This window comes from Oreochromis aureus, linkage group 8, assembly GCF_013358895.1.
Source record: "Oreochromis aureus strain Israel breed Guangdong linkage group 8, ZZ_aureus, whole genome shotgun sequence".
NCBI lineage: Eukaryota > Metazoa > Chordata > Actinopteri > Cichliformes > Cichlidae > Oreochromis > Oreochromis aureus.
The window spans coordinates 4,949,419-4,965,223 of NC_052949.1; the positions used below are offsets into that span (position 1 = coordinate 4,949,419).

At 41.4% G+C, this 15,805-nt stretch overlaps 1 protein-coding gene across 1 annotated transcript in view; it reads right to left on the bottom strand.

Moving 5' to 3' along the window:
* Nucleotides 1–15,455, bottom strand: part of LOC116321242 (transmembrane protein 150A-like) — a 27,915-nt gene extending 12,460 nt beyond the window's left edge. The window contains exons 1-5 of the mRNA XM_031741031.2: nt 15,234–15,455; nt 12,505–12,630; nt 6,732–6,779; nt 2,716–2,802; nt 1,060–1,127 (exon numbers count right to left, since the gene is read on the bottom strand). Coding sequence (XP_031596891.1) covers nt 1,060–1,127; nt 2,716–2,802; nt 6,732–6,779; nt 12,505–12,569 — 268 coding nt within the window. The 5' untranslated portion in view covers nt 12,570–12,630; nt 15,234–15,455. The remainder of the gene's footprint in view (nt 1–1,059; nt 1,128–2,715; nt 2,803–6,731; nt 6,780–12,504; nt 12,631–15,233) is intronic.
* Nucleotides 15,456–15,805: the final 350 nt, after the last annotated feature.

Here is a 15,805-nt window from a genome sequence, read left to right on the forward strand (position 1 = left end):
CTTCTGCCAATTTAAGAGAGATTTGGAGAGCTATGTATCGAGCATCTGTGGTCTAACGAACTAGAAAGTGACAAAAGCAAGAGGGCGAAAAACAAAGTGGTGACTCAGAGAAGTAAAGTTTTCTGTTACACTCTAAACATTATTTTTCTAAAGTCTTTGTCGCTGTTACAGACTAATTTCTCTGATTTTCATGTCTTTTTCCACAATGAAAAAACACCGACATGAAGCCCTGAAAGACTTCTGTGCCCCATGGATGGAAAAACAGCGACTGTGTGTTAACAGCCAAGTTCTGAGATAAATCTGGTTCAGGGAAAAAGCCCGAGCTGGAAGGGGTTAACAGGTTTTTAAACTTGCCCAAATTCCAGCATTTTCTCAGAAAAGCGGCACGAACCTGGTGTTCACAGGGGAGAGGTCACCTTAAATAAAGGGCTGTGTATAGAGAGCAAATAGGCAGCTTCAGTCCAGGACACTCAGGTCAAAGGGTTGACAATATACTGCAAAATGTGTCTAAGTTCATGTTGGATCACAGGAAGCTCCCAACACCAGGAAACTGTGTCTGACTGAGGCTCCTACAGTCGCTCTCAAATCTGCATTCCTTTGATACAAACTTCCATTTATGCATTTCCAAAAAGTTCATCAGGGTGAATTCCCTGAGTGTACATTATCAGAATCCTGGCAAACATTTTGAAAGCAAATATAGAAAAAGAGCCAATATACCCTCTGCACACCGAGCAATGAACCCTGAGCAAACCACAGAAAATCAATGTTTTTGGCACACAGAGTAGCTGCCCGTATGGTCAGAGGGTGAATGCTTGTGGGTCATTTTATTCAGAAAAAAGCAGTATCGATGGCCTAGATTGAAGTTTTCTCTCAGATTGAGCCCGGAGCTGGCCGTGGATTCTGGGGAACAGAAAGTTGGCCGGAGCTTCTCCAGCTGAAAAAACAAGTCCTGCTCAACCAAGATGTTGGGTAAATATATACAAGAGTAAAAAAAGAAAAAAATACTATGAAAGTGTATCTGGCTGAATACTTGTAGACCGAAACCATCCTGGTTCTTACCCATAAAGGACCCGGTGCTGCATATGAGGCTGAAAAAGCAGCTTTCAGGTGGCAGAGTTCCACATTTACTACAATGGAAACACAGAGGAGAGGAGGGTGGTTAGTACGGGCTGTCCTGCAAGAGTGCAAGCTCAAAATATGACCCCCTGTGCTTGCTGTCATATACCCCCTTCTCCATATTTTACTTTTTTTTTTACTGTGCATGACTGGAAAACCCATATTTGTGTGCTTAGCTGCTCTGCGGTACTAAAAACCTGCCAGCATTTTTTCTATAAATATAGAGTCTTTGTGGGAGGTCAGAAAAAAGGACACATCTGTATCTCCAGCTCAAAAGCATCACAGGCAAAACATTTTCCCATCATAGATTCACAATAAGCCGATTACTTTTTAAACAGGGTAAATCTTGTCAGCAACACTTATTCAGTACTCTGGAAGTTTTGTGGGGGGAAATAAGACTTGTGAAGCACTCAACAAAAGCCTTTCTTTCTGCTGGGGTGAGGAGGAGCTTCGCTCGGGCAAGTGCGGACTTATCTAAGAGCACGATCTGCACTGCAGCTGCTCGCCAAATATCACTGCAGTTATCTGAAACCGGATTAGTTAAAGAAGCGGACGACATCACTTTTTGGAGCTACATGGAAGACTTGCAAACTCTGAAGCAACAGTTTCAGCTGCTGTTTGTAACGCTGCGTGGAAACAAAAACTGATTTTCAGCCCCATGAACACCTGCAGATCTCGTGGATTCCTGACAGTTAACAAGGATTTACAAGTTGAAGCAGGCAGGTTTTTAAACTCTGAACTTTTGTAGCTTGTTAGTCCTTAATTCATGGATGTCAGGTGCATTTTCACAGGGACCACAATGGCCCCTGTGAAAACTGAGGGCTAAATGTGCGAGTTTACTGACATGCTTTAATTTAATCCCCAAAATAAAAAACTACCTTGGATGTATTGGTTCATGTCCTATAAAAGCTTTTGTACCTGCACTTTAAAACAGTCATGCAGTAACATTTCCTCTGCCTTGATGATGAAACTTTGTTTTTCCAACTCTGACACTTTGATACTTGGCTTGCATAAATATATTCTGTGAGTTCAACGACTTTCTGAAGACTTTGTTTGATGTCCATGTCTCCACATTTCTGCTGGTGTGTTTTAAAAATGACGACACAAAGAGTCTGAGACTGTCTTCTTATTTTTGCAGCTTTTCTTTTTTTGTTTCAATTAGTGGTTTTAGTAAAACAGTAAAAATTTGTTTCTTTTTTAGAAAAAAGTACCAAAAATCAAGCAAGTGCTTGCTCCAACTGAACAAAAGCAGCCATCCCCAAAAATATAAGAATAACTTAAACCACTGACCACAGCAGGGCGGTTTGCTGTGTCACATCATCTGACATCTGTGGTCAGATCATGTGTACAGCATAACTTTTTTGTGTTTCAGTGAAAATGTTATTACTGCAAAAGCAGAACTAGGACCCTCAGTCTGCTTCCTCGTTGTGGTTTAATGAAGGATAGGGCATGAATGACTGCAATGTGCAGCTGTTCTGTACTTTGAAGTTCTCAAATGTTACAAGAAACCAGGAGTTTAGCAGGTAAGCACACAGCAGCAGCGGCTTAGCATGGAAATTAAAGTCCAGCTGTAACACCTGCAGAGGTGGGCTCACTGACCTGATGAGTGGTATGTTGTCCAGGGTGCAACACAGTACAGGTCCCCTCTGTAATGGAAGAGGCTCCACACAGGACTCATTGTAAACCCTAGAAAAACACACGTGCATGCATTTATTTCAGTTACTCAACATTATTCAGTGTTTGGAACGATGGTTATCTCTCAGAGCGCCGAATTTCTTGCGGTTGCTCGAATTTCTTAAAGTAGGATGGGAGGCAGAGCCTTCAACTATCAGCTCCATCTCCTTTTTTTAAGATGATGCTTCAGACTTGGGACAGCACTGTCACTGGTGTTGGAGTTCGAATGCACCACCTGGCCGGGGCCTTTCTGCATGGATGCGGGAGTTCTCTCCAGGTTCCAGCTTCCTCCCACAGTCCAGAGACATGCAGTTAGTGCGGTTAGGTTTGCTAGTGATTCTACATTGGCCGACCGTCTGAATGTGATTGGTCATCTGTCTCTGTGTGTTGGTTCAGCAACGAGATGGGCTTGATCAGGTGACCCCTGAGTAATGCTGCTATGGGCCCACACTGCTGGGGGATTTCCCATGATGCACTACGCACTTCTTCTCCACTCTCATCTTTTTAGTCTCCATGTGTTTCCATTCCACTACTTTATGTCATTAACTTGTGTTTTTTGCCTGACGTTTGCTGTTTGTGGCCTGAATCTGCAGGATTTCTTCCTGTTAAAAGTGAGTTCTTCTTCTCCACTGTCACCAAGTACTGCTTACATGGGATCATCAGATTGTAGGTTCTCTATTGCCAGGATTTATACATCGGGGAAACCAAACAACCTCTGGCGATGTGGATGGCACAACACAGAAGAGCTACCTCGTCAGGCCAGGACTCTGCAGTCTATTTACACCTACAGGCCAGTGGACACTCTTTCAATGATGAGGATGTGCACATCCTGGACAGGGAGGAACGCTGGTTTGAGCGCGGAGTCAAGGAGGCCATTTACGTGAAAAGGGAAAGACCATCTCTGAATCGAGGAGGGGGCCTAAGGGTACATCTGTCACCATCTTACAATGCTGTGATTGCAGCCATTCCCCAACTCTCTGTGAATGGTACTCATGGCCATTGATCAGTGTTCTTTGATCAGTGGGTTTTGGTCAGTGGTTGTTGATCAATGGTCATGAGAATTTGCATAATTAAGATTAAGGAACTGACCTCACAGCCCATTGTTCCTTCAGTGGGCTGGTTTCAGTCATTATGCAAATGTACTGTTTATAAGATTGGGGAAACCTGCAGTCAGCTGAGGCTGAAGAAGTCACCTGGATGAGTGACGAAACGTTTATCCCACAAAACGCTACGTCCAGATGAACAGAATCAACATTTTCTGGAGAGGTAGGTTCTCTAACTTCCAGTAAAAAGGATGAGTAAAAATGTGATCTTAGTGTTTCACATGAGATCAGTGTTAATTCACGGAAACTGAAGAGACCAAAAGTACTGAAACTCTGTTAATGGTTGAGCATCAGCTGCCACACATTTGGCATGATAGCGCTGTCACTGTACGCAAATGACGGTAGAAAATTAACCGAAAATGTTTTCAGGTGAAAGGTCTTTAAAGTAACACAGTTAATGCTCAGCTGCAGACCTTGTTTTGATTTTGGTTTCTATTCTCCATTTGTATGCAAATGACTCCCAAACCGATGTCTCATTTGGCTCAAATTAGGGCTGGGCGATATGGCCTAAAATTCATATCGCGATATAATTTGAAGCATGTGCGATAACGATATATATCACGATATATTCTTTTCTTCTGTACAACGTATTTTCCACACTATAAGGCACACTTAAAATCCTTTAATTTTCTCAAAAATCGAGAGTGTGCCTTATGTATGAATTCTGGTTGTGCTCACTGACCTTGAACCGATTTTGGCGTGTAGAAATCTGTTAAAAAATGTTTTAGTACAACTTTGGTAAGCCTGCTGATGGACTGCTTGATGGATTGTCAGAGCATTACGGCTGCCATAGTGAGGAGTAATCTGGGTCCAAAACTCCGTCCCCTTCAGGTCCCAAAGTCAAACGAACACTGAGAGTTAAAAACAGTCTAAATTCTTTCATCTTTAATTAAATCATCAGCGTTGCTGCTTTATTGGGTGTAACAATTAAGTTTAACATCCAGGCATCCATGAAAACAGAATTTATTAAATTTAACGGAGTTAGAAGTTAACAGGAAGTTAGCTCGCTAGTTTACACCTAAACATTTCATACCATGTTCTGACTGAGATTTTGAAACTAATTAAAACGTACAGCTCTGCTACCACTTCCAACATAAGTGAAGACAGAAACACTAAACAGCAGTGGCGTTTGCAGGGTTACCGGTTGGACTACCTGGTATATAATGTTGTGCTACGTGATTGCTAGCGACACAGCTATGTTAGCATAACACTAGCACAGTGAAGCTGGAGGATGAACGTCAACTTTTTTTCCACTCGATAAAAGTTAACGTGAGGGATTCTGGTAGTCAGGGACAAATGCAATTGCATAGCAGGATGCTATACACGGGCCAAACTTCAGTCAGGAGAACATAATTTACTGATGATAATGGTTGTAGCCGCTGTGATACTTTCTACCAAAACAGGCGCAGCCTGATGACATCATCAACATGCGCTATCGCGATATAGTCAAAATCTCTATCGTTGGCCAAATCTATATCGTTTCTATCGTATATCGTTTATATCGCCCACCCCTAGCTCAAATGCAACATAGCAAACTACATTCCTGCATTATAAATGTTAAAAACTTGGTTTGTAACATTTTATCTATAAATATATACCTGTATTAATAAAATACCTGTGTATACATGTAGACAGGTCCTAAATCTACATATATTTGCAGATGCAGCACTATGAAGGTATGTGGGCCAAAGATCCCAGTGGCCATACATTGAGAAGCAGGGTACAGCCAAGACTGGTCAGGGTGTAACACTAGAGACAGACGACCATTCACACTGACATTCACACCTATGTGCAATTTAAAATCACCAGTTAACCTAACCCCACTATGTCTTTGGACTGTGGGAGGAAGCCAGAGTACCCGTGGAGAGCAAGCAAACCCCGAACACAGCTTGACAGAAACAACGTTGGATTTTTATTAAAAGTCTGTTTTATGTGTTTTTATTTGTTAAGGACACGCTCCTGTTTACAAGTAAACACACAGAGTCAATCTTTAACCTTCATTATTTGATTTGGCTGATTTTGTTTTTTACAAACACTCAGAGAACTTATCAACTTCTAATCTGATATGATGAAAATGTTATCCAACACTCGCTGCTTCACTCATTCAGCAAATAAGGAAAATCATCGTTATCATCTCTGGAGTTTCAGTTTGTAAATATAAATCCAAGATTCACTCCTTTTTTTAAGGAAAAAAAAATCTGTTGTTTTAATTAAATACTCCACTCTATTTATCTCTGAAGCTGCATTTCCACTCAAGGCACCCCGATATTTTCTACTGTGGTCTATATTAAAGGCCACTGAAGATCACACAAATTAGTCTTTCAACCAATGGAGAAATCTCAACTTTGTGACTTCTGGTTTAAGTGGTGATGCTTTGCAAATGGACTCATTAGTTAACATGTTTTTCTAAGTCAGATTGTTTTTAGCATCTTTAAGCTTTCTTCCTGTTGAAAGGAAGTTTTTCTTTCTCACTGTTGCCAAGTGCTTGTTATTGTAGGGTCTTTACCTTGCAATATAAAGCACTGCTATGACTGTTATGATTTGTGATTTGGCGCTGCATAAACAAAAGTGAATTGAACTGCCTGCTTTAACCAAGCAGAGCTGAACATTTGAATGCTGTAATGTAGACATCTCTGATCTTTTTTATCTAATCTACAGTCAAAATCTATCTTTGTGAAAGTGACCTCTGGTCACTGCACTGGAAAAAGTTTCTGATGTGGAAATGCAGCTCATGTCTCTTTGGTGCTTTGAAGCAATATTGAACTGCTGACCAATACTATAGTCTTTAAAATGAACCCGATATGTGTGTGTTTATGTGTGTGTGTGTGAGTGCTGTACCAGTTGTTCACGGGGCAGACGTGCTGGTTGTAGAGGGCCATCGCGTATCTGTGAAGACAAAGAAGAAGAAAATCTTTGGTCAAAGATCTGAACAGACGGTTAAAGAGGCAGAGATAAAATGATGAAGATTCAATCATGCTGTCAGGATACGGTCTGGAGATAACACTGGCTTTACTCTCAAAACATGTCCAGAGCTCTGCTTCACTCGCTGTACTGCAGCATTTGAAAGTATTGTCACATCCAACCACACTAACGTCGGTCCAAGCTCTAATAATGTTTTCCACTAACAAAACACACATGAATCACCACACTGTTGTTTTCAGAGACAGAGACAGCTCATCTTCATCACACATGTGCGCCGAGCCTGACGACTGTTACACCACAGGGATGTTTAAAAAATGTCAGTTACACAATGACAACCTCCACACACACACACACACACACACACACACACACACACACACACACACACACGCAGAGCCTAGCAGCCAAACAGAGATCATTCATCAGACACATAAATGCACATTAGTACATTTTAGAAGCCCGTGTTCTCTTACTCCACCAATTTGGTGCAGACTCCCATCTCTCAAACCCAATGCTGGATTTCCATGAAATTCTGAACAGACACTAATTTCCTCCAGAGGACAAATGCTTCTTGTTTTCGGTGATCCTCCGACTTTCCGTCTGGCTGCACCAGGAGATCTTACATACAAAGGTTTGGCAACTATTAAATAGAGATTTTGCACAAGCTATCCAGACAGTTTTTGTTTTTTTAATACAAAACCTTCTGAGAAGTCCTTGAAAACAATTTGAAAGTGCTGTTTTTTCCAAATATAACTGGCAGTTGACTGAAACTTTAAGATGAAGCCAACACGGAAGTGCCAAAAACTGCAGTTCCTCTAATGGCCACTTGAGGCTGACTCCAAATCCCCATAGACTCCCCTGTTAAAATGCCCAACTTTACAGCATTAAAAAGTATTAAAATCTTTGAGTCCTTCTTCTATTTTTGGCCTCTTCTTTTTTCAGCCACCTTCATTAAACAGCTGTACAGAGTTGACCCTTTGAAGCCATAATTTCTACTTTTAGTCCTCTAATCTGAGTTGCTGAACTGGAGTCCTCTATCAAATTTGTGGTTTTGGTGCATTTTTCTAGGAATTAACTTCTACATAATATACTCTGCTTTGTGCTGCAGACCTCCCAGGAAGTCTGTGCTCTAATTTTGGTGAGTGAAAGTCTATTATTTTACCACAATCTCTCAAACTTGATGAGAATCCAGCTCCTTGTGAAGTAGACTGCAACAGAAATCCCTTCAGAGGTTTTACTCTTCGACTCGTTTCTACTTAGGTTTAGGATCAAAAGCCTGCAAAATGCATGACATTTCTGACATCTCTGGCGACACTTAAGCACAAACTCATGAATCTGCTAATGAAGTTGCATGATAACTTGCAGTGCTTCCACTTTTATCAAATTTATCCCCCCCAAAAAATCACAGATCTGTGTGTCTCATGTTACAACTAGTCTACGCATCTGTTACTGTAACCTGGCTAACCTGATTCAGAGGGTGTCCACTCTCCTCTGCAAAGGCATACATGGATTAAGTCACACGTGCTTCTTGTTCAAAGTGTGTGGCATTTTGTTACCAAAACAAACCTACAGTGGACATATCTGTTCCCACCTGACATCAAATCTCCCATTTTCCACACCATAATGTTGGTGGTGCACTATCACTCAGGTTCAAATATGTCAGAAATGGCCCATTAGCCTCTTTCAAAACAACCATAAGAACATATTGCACCACAGATCAGATACACAGGACCCAAAAAAACAAGATGCCAACAGACATGTGACCGCTGGAGCGTCTTTATTGATCGCTGATAACGAGGGAATTCTCAGGTCAGAAGAATTGATTTGCCCTTTACAAAACAAACAGCGATAGTACGGAGGAGAGCTGCCGTGGAGTGAGTGGCCTGACAGAGGCCGTCCACTCACATCCACTTCCCTCCCTCCCACGACTCATCTTTTTTAGTCTTGTTGCATTTACGCGTGACTTGAAAACTGCATGCCTGTTAAACTAAAGTGAGGAAGATTGCGGCGTGAATGAGCCGTTAAACTAGAGACTCGGATACACCGCCTCTCTCATCCCATCAAATACTTCAGTGTTCTCAAAGCTGTCGGTGCCGACAAATCACACAGAAGGTGACCTTTGGATTCGGTGCTGTGATCGAGTTCAGGCAATAACGTGATGGATTCTTACTGCCAACATGTGAAATACGAACACTTGTAAAGCACTCTTTGTTTGACCGCTGTGTTTCAGTCTTTGGCAGGGACCCCGGTGAATGGCTACCACCCGAAACATGTGAGTCCACCAATAAAGTTTCTCAACATACAAGCGTTGCTGAAGCGTCAATCTTTTTGGTCTTCCCCGCTGCCTTGGAAGTGGGTAAAGTTTTACCAGCAATCATCTGTGAAAACCTAATCAAAGATTCTTTCAGTGTCTAAACCAAACCAGGTTTAGTGTAACATCATCAAACCTCCTGTAAGCATTGATCCACTGCTGTGTTAAATCTACACCGAAGATACGTCATACCTGCAAATCCCTTTGAAACCCGAAAGCATAATCTACCCCATAACCTGATGTGCTCCTCCCCGTAACCACGTCACATCAACACAGCCTGCGGCCGTGTCCACACTGATACGTTTTCATTTGAAAACGCATCTTTTTCTCTCCATTTTGGCCTCTCGTCCACACTGAGACGGCGTTTTTGGTCAAGGAAAACAAAGCTTTTTGAAAACGCTCTCCTAAGCAGATACATTTGAAAACGCTGTTTTCGTGTCACAGTGTGGACCGTGTAAACTGAGCCTTCGGAAACGATGACGCATTTTAGTTATGTGATGCAGTCATGTGACCAATTAAATTTTGACAGCTCTATTAAAGATTAATATCAGTCTGTACATGCTCCACATAGCTTTTCTTCAAATTCTTTAACTCTCACTGGCTTTTGCAACTTTGCACTTTTGTGTTACTCGCAGCAACAACTCCACCTCATTGTCAGTCCATTTAAAAAACTCGGTGCTTTTCCTCACAATTTTGCTGCAACGTTTCAAAGAGCCGGAAATTAAATAAACGGCAAACAGAAATGAGGCAGGTCGAATCGTCTTACGTTTCACGCATACGCAGGACTGTAACGTAAGTGTTTTCGGCCGTTTCAATGTGGACGCACAACTCTGTGAAGACGACTGAAAACGATAGTGTGGACGCGGAGCGCTTTTAGACAAAAGTCTAAAGTTTTCAAATTTATCCGGATTGGTGTAGACGTAGCCTGCGACTATTGTGATCGGCCAGTTCATTGCCTCTACATCAGGACTCACACGTGTCAGTAAATTCATGGAGGTAGATTGCCAAAACTAGATATGAGGAAAAGTACAAAGAAGTGAAAAAAACTTGACAGACATTTTTGCCAAAAAAACAAAAAGTAAAACTGACCACAAACTGACCCATGAGGGAAAAAACTCACAAGATACTTAACACACAATGCATCAGTCCAAGCGTGAATGCTGGCAATAGCCACGTGCATGGATTCACTGCAGAAGTCGAGGATAAACTGCCTGCTGCTCCACCACCACCCTGCCCACCTCCTAATAAACTTGCAGCATGCGACAGTCCATCTCTAGCTGATGTTTTGAGAGAGCAAGGTGCTCAGTTGTGACCTATTACTGATTTTAATACAAAGAACGAGTTAAAGAATAAACCAAAAATATTTCATTTTGGAAAAAACAAAAAAGAAAAGTCATTTCTCCCTTTCAGATGTGATACATTTCAGCTTGATATAAATAATTTACTTAGCTTTGGTTAAAGTGTAAAACTCAAACTCCTCATGTTTTCCCGCAAAAAGCCTCACACAGCTGGCCGGAGCTGTGGAGTGTTTAGGTCATGACAAAAGCTGACAAAGCATTCAAAGGCAGAAACAGACAGGTGTCGACGTGCCTGAAAAAACAGCAGGCCTGACAGGAGGAGGGGGATTACAGATTCAAGCTTTAGAGGCCCGCGTGAAGAACTCTCGCACTCATTTAACAAAGGCGTAAAAGACTCACAGAGGACACTGTGAATCCTCTCACACTTTGAGAGGAAAAGATGGGAAATCAGCTGTTTCCCAGCATCCCAGTCTATAGAAAGTGCAAGAAGGCGTTATCCAGAGGTTATCCAGCCTGGGACCACAGATGTTGGATAGCTTTTTTCTCGAGAGATCATTATCAGGAGCAATAACTGATCTGTGCCTTGATAGACTTACACAATCGTACACTGACTTTTATAGGTAAATTATTATTGACTGACCTTTTCATGCACAGAAATGAGCCTCCAACTAACCATTATGTTTCATTAAAAGGTTACACCAAGAATCCAGTATTAGAAAAGTATTCTGGTCTCAGGGATTTGTGAGAGGTGATCAAATGAAACAGTTCCTTTTTTAATGTTTTTATTTGCTTTTTTGCTGGGAGCTCTGTTACTCGATGAGGTTTTATCAGTTTTATCCTGCTTTGAGGATCAAAACAGGACAGTGCCTATCAAAATCCTGACTTTAAGTAATTTGATTACACATACATTTTCCCTAAACAATTCTTAGTAAAGTACAGTGAAAAAATGTTAAATTCCATGGACTCTGGTCAATGATGATTTCAGATAACTGCAAAATTGTGAGATTTGTTTTTAGAGGGGGACTTTTTGTAGTTTTGTTTAAAGAGAGATGAAATCTTAGATTTTACTTAGATTTTTTTTTTTAAACTTAAAAAAAAACAGATTAACTTTCATCACCTTCTAGAAAGTTAAAATGTATATTTAGTGCTAAAAATACGGATAAAATCCTAGAATTTGACTCACAAAACTGAAGCACAGACTTCTTGGATGGTCAGTGACAATTAACCGAACAGAAACACACAAAATTTATCAGATAATTATTAAAAATGCTCCAAAAGCGACAGCAACACCAACTCAGGCAAGAGGTGAAGCCTAGCAGGCCGCTAGTGGCTACATGTCGACATCCACCTATCGCCCAGCAGCCGTACCCTTAACAATGTCAAACTTTAAGCCTTAAAGCGTTTACATGGGTGAGCTATTAAGAAATATCCAAGCGTCTTACAACTGTCATTAGCAGGACAGAAAAAACAGTTTTTCAGAGCAGGCTGCAAACATGCTCGTCATTTTAACATGAGAGCCTATTGGGATAGGCTCATCTTTGATGGCTGCCTCTGGTGGCTATCAGAGGAACTGCAGGTTCTTGGGTCTCTTTTCAGGAATTCTTACATAAATATAGTTAGAAGCATTAACTCCAGCCAGGGAGGATTTTTAAAACAACTCTTCGCCTGCAAAGTCCTGAAACGAAGACTAAGCGTTTTTTCTGGCTTCCAAAAAAGGAAAACATTTCACATGCGTGAACTTTGCATCATCAGTCGAGATCGTGGTGACCGCAGCAGGGATAACAGATAACATGTGTGACCACACTCGTGTGCACACAGCTTGACTCGTGAGTTGTCTTTTAGGGGAAGAAAGATCACCTTCATCACTACACACTTATTGATTCCAAGGCTCGTATTTAAAGAGGAAGCAGCTGAATGTATTTACCCTAACGAGTCCTAATCTTATCCAAAAGAAGTAAATGTTTACGGGAGTGTTTCGAGAGCTGAACTTTAAATACATATTTAAACTTTGAGTGTACAAACAGACACGGGAACCTCCTGCAGATGCTGATGCACGGCGTGTTTACTCGGAAGTACTCACACCACCCATATTCCTGTGATGATGAAGACAGGCAGGCTGACGGGAAGGATCATCCACAGCGACATGACGGGCGCCAGGCGATCTCCGCCGCAAACGACACCAATGGACACCGGCTTCGTTACAGACCTGAAGGAGCACAGACACAATCAGTCAGGGAAAACAAATGTACAAATATTACAATCACAAATCCTGAAATCAGGATTCCTGATTGGTAATTAGCTCTTTAATCCATCTATAAAACTCCCTCCTGTTCCAGCTCCTATACTGAACTTTCCTCTATACTTCCTTATGCCGCATCACTTTATTGTGTTCCAATATTTTTGGTCCCTTTTTTCCACATTTAGTTTACTTTACTGGATTTGAGCAATTTTAAACTACAGAGCCTGAACTGCTTTATATTCAGTTTCAATAGAATCAAACCTTTAGAGCTCTTTGCCATATTACGTGCATCTCTTTACATGATGATTTATTGTCTTTCATTTAGATTTTTACTCACTGGGTTCATTTCTTTCTTGGTTTGTGTGTGGTAAAACGCATTTTGTGTTGCCATACTGCATTTTAATTTCTCAAGCGATTCTTTTTTTACTAAAGCTGCTGCGTTTGCTGTTTGCTGTAAGATTGGAGTTTCGCAGTTTTTAGAGTATATCTTATGTTAAAAGTGAGGGTTTGTGGCTTTTCTCTACTTTATGTCTCGTAAGCTGAACGTCTTTTGCACTTTGGCATGTCGGTTGAACAAAACAAGACATCTGTGAGAGATGTGCAGTCCCCTTGCAGTGGTGTAAGTAGGAGAATATTACATCTTGAACAACGTGTTTTGTGTCTGTCCTGCAGGTCTGATGTAGCCTGCGGCCTGCAGCAGAGATGAGGAGCTGTCAAACTTGTACCTTCATCACTTTCTCCACAAATACATCAGTGCTTTCCCACAGCAGAGTGAAACAAACAGTAGCCTGTGAAAACGACGGGCCAATGCTCCCAGACCTGCAGTCCTGCTTTTGTCTGTATGGCTGTTTTTCTAAATAAAGATATAAAACTATAGAGCAGCTCTCAGTGCACACACCAAACTGAAACCTTCTCATCAGGACACTGATTTAAACAAGATGAATGTTTTTTATTTACATCCCAAAAATCGCAGATTTCCCAGCATGTTTTGGCAGAGGTATCACAGTTTCTGTCCTTGGACATGTTATCGTCCTGTCACAGATTAAGCACAGTAAGTTTGAACTTTATGGAGTTCAGTGAACTACTGTCAGTCATTCATAAAAAACATGCATATTTAGTGCTCAGGACATAACTTGAGTATTACTATTTTTGCGACTTGTTAAACAAACAATTCCTATAAAGTTGGGACACTGTTAAAAGAAAATCCCATAGAGCCATATTTTACTCACAACAGAACAAAGAAAAAACATAAAATTGTTGAAATGAAATTTACTTTTTCATGAAAAATTTTAGCTCAATTTGAATTTGATGGCAGCAACATTTGGGACATCTACAGCGCATAATGTCACCGACTGATTCCAAGAATCTGGAGGAATCTCTGTGCGCAGGGGACAAGGCTAAAAATCAATAGTGGCTGGCCGTGATCTTCAGCTGTCAGGCGGCACTGCGTCACAACCAGACCTGATTCTGTCATGGAAATCACTGGATGGGTTCAGGAACACTTCCAGAAATCTGTCTGTGAACTCAGCTCACTGTGCAGTACACAAACGCAGGTTAAAGCTCGATCGTGCGTAGAAGAGCAAACATGGTCGAGCAACATCGCCGAAGCTCATTTAAAACGACCTGAGGAAAAGTGTAAAGATGTTCCGTGATCACGCAAATCGAAATCCTCCAAACCAAAGAGGAGAAGGACCCTCAGCTCTGAGGACAACATTCCTCTCCCACGAGCCCAGCAGCTGCTCCAGATGTTTATGAGCTGTTGTTAAAGGAAGAGAGGATGCTGCACAGTGGTAAACATGTTGCTGGCATCACTTTCAGGTTTACCTTATTGTTTTTTTAGATTTACAAATCATCGCTTCTGTTTTTAATTTTACACTGAACAGAGTCCAAAAAGTAAGTTTTACACTTTATCCTCAGATATAACAGATGTCGGCTTATTTCCACTTGTTTTAAGGGGGAAAATACAGATTTTCACAAACAAAGTATGCGATTATCTTATTAAATCCTACATTAAACATGAAATATTCTTTATTTTATCTGCCTGTAAAAGGTCAGCTTTACCGTTTTTGAGCTCATTTATCTGACGTGATAAAATTTCATGTATATAACTTGACTTGAAACACAAGCTGGGCCAGATTTTGACATTTTGAAATTCATTTTTAGTTTTTTCTTCTTTTTTATTTTATACGTGTTTTGTTAAAAAAAAAAATCACACAGCAACTGCAACACGTGCGTTATTTTTTAACACAGCCTTTCTAAGACTGTAATAAGGAATGCTTCAAATAAATAGCCTGCATGTTTTGTGTTATATTAGAGTAAAATGTCTGGGAAACATCATAAAATCGTAAAATTGTTGAGGTTACAGGTAATCACGTGCAATAAAAAGTGACTAACATTAAGTTTTAAGTTATTATAAAATCTTTAATTATTGCCACAGTTTAGTCTGTAATTTCAGATTATTCGTGTTCCTGCTGCGTGACCTCATTAACCCCCCTGAGCTTGAACAGCTGGACTTCATGCTTTAGATGCATGACAACCTGAGATGCACAGCTTCAGTCCTCGGATCCTACCTCTGCCGCTCAGCGAGAGCTCCTCAGTCTCCGCGTCTCCTCCCAGCTCCTCCAGACTCGGGAAAAAGTTGCTGAAAAGTGAGGCCGAGCTGGTGTTTCTGATGTTTCATCGTCCAAACGTGGTTGCAGGAGTATCACTTCATCGGGATCGGGAGAGGAGACGGATGAGCTGGCGTCGGTGCGATCCTGCTCCCGAGGCAGCCCGGTGATCTGTGGTGGGAGGTGAAGAAACCAGCTGGAGTCAGTGACTGGTAGCTCCTCCCACCCACGCGGGTGGAAGCGAAGGTTATTCTAACCCGACAGTCATCGCTGCTTTAAAGCTCTCACTGCTTCTGGGAAATCTCTGCCACTTTTTTCATGTTTTATGAGTCTAAAACACGAGTGTGGGTGGGCAAACTGGACTTCTGCGTGTTCCAGGAAACTAATTTCACTAATTGATTGCAGTCAGACAAGTTGCACATCCGGGGCTGCTGAGCTCGGAGTTTAGTCAGGATTCTGCAAAGTTTGTTCCAGATGTTTGACTGGGAAAGCCTGAATGCAGGGGCGGATGTAGAAGGGTGGCATGGGGTGGC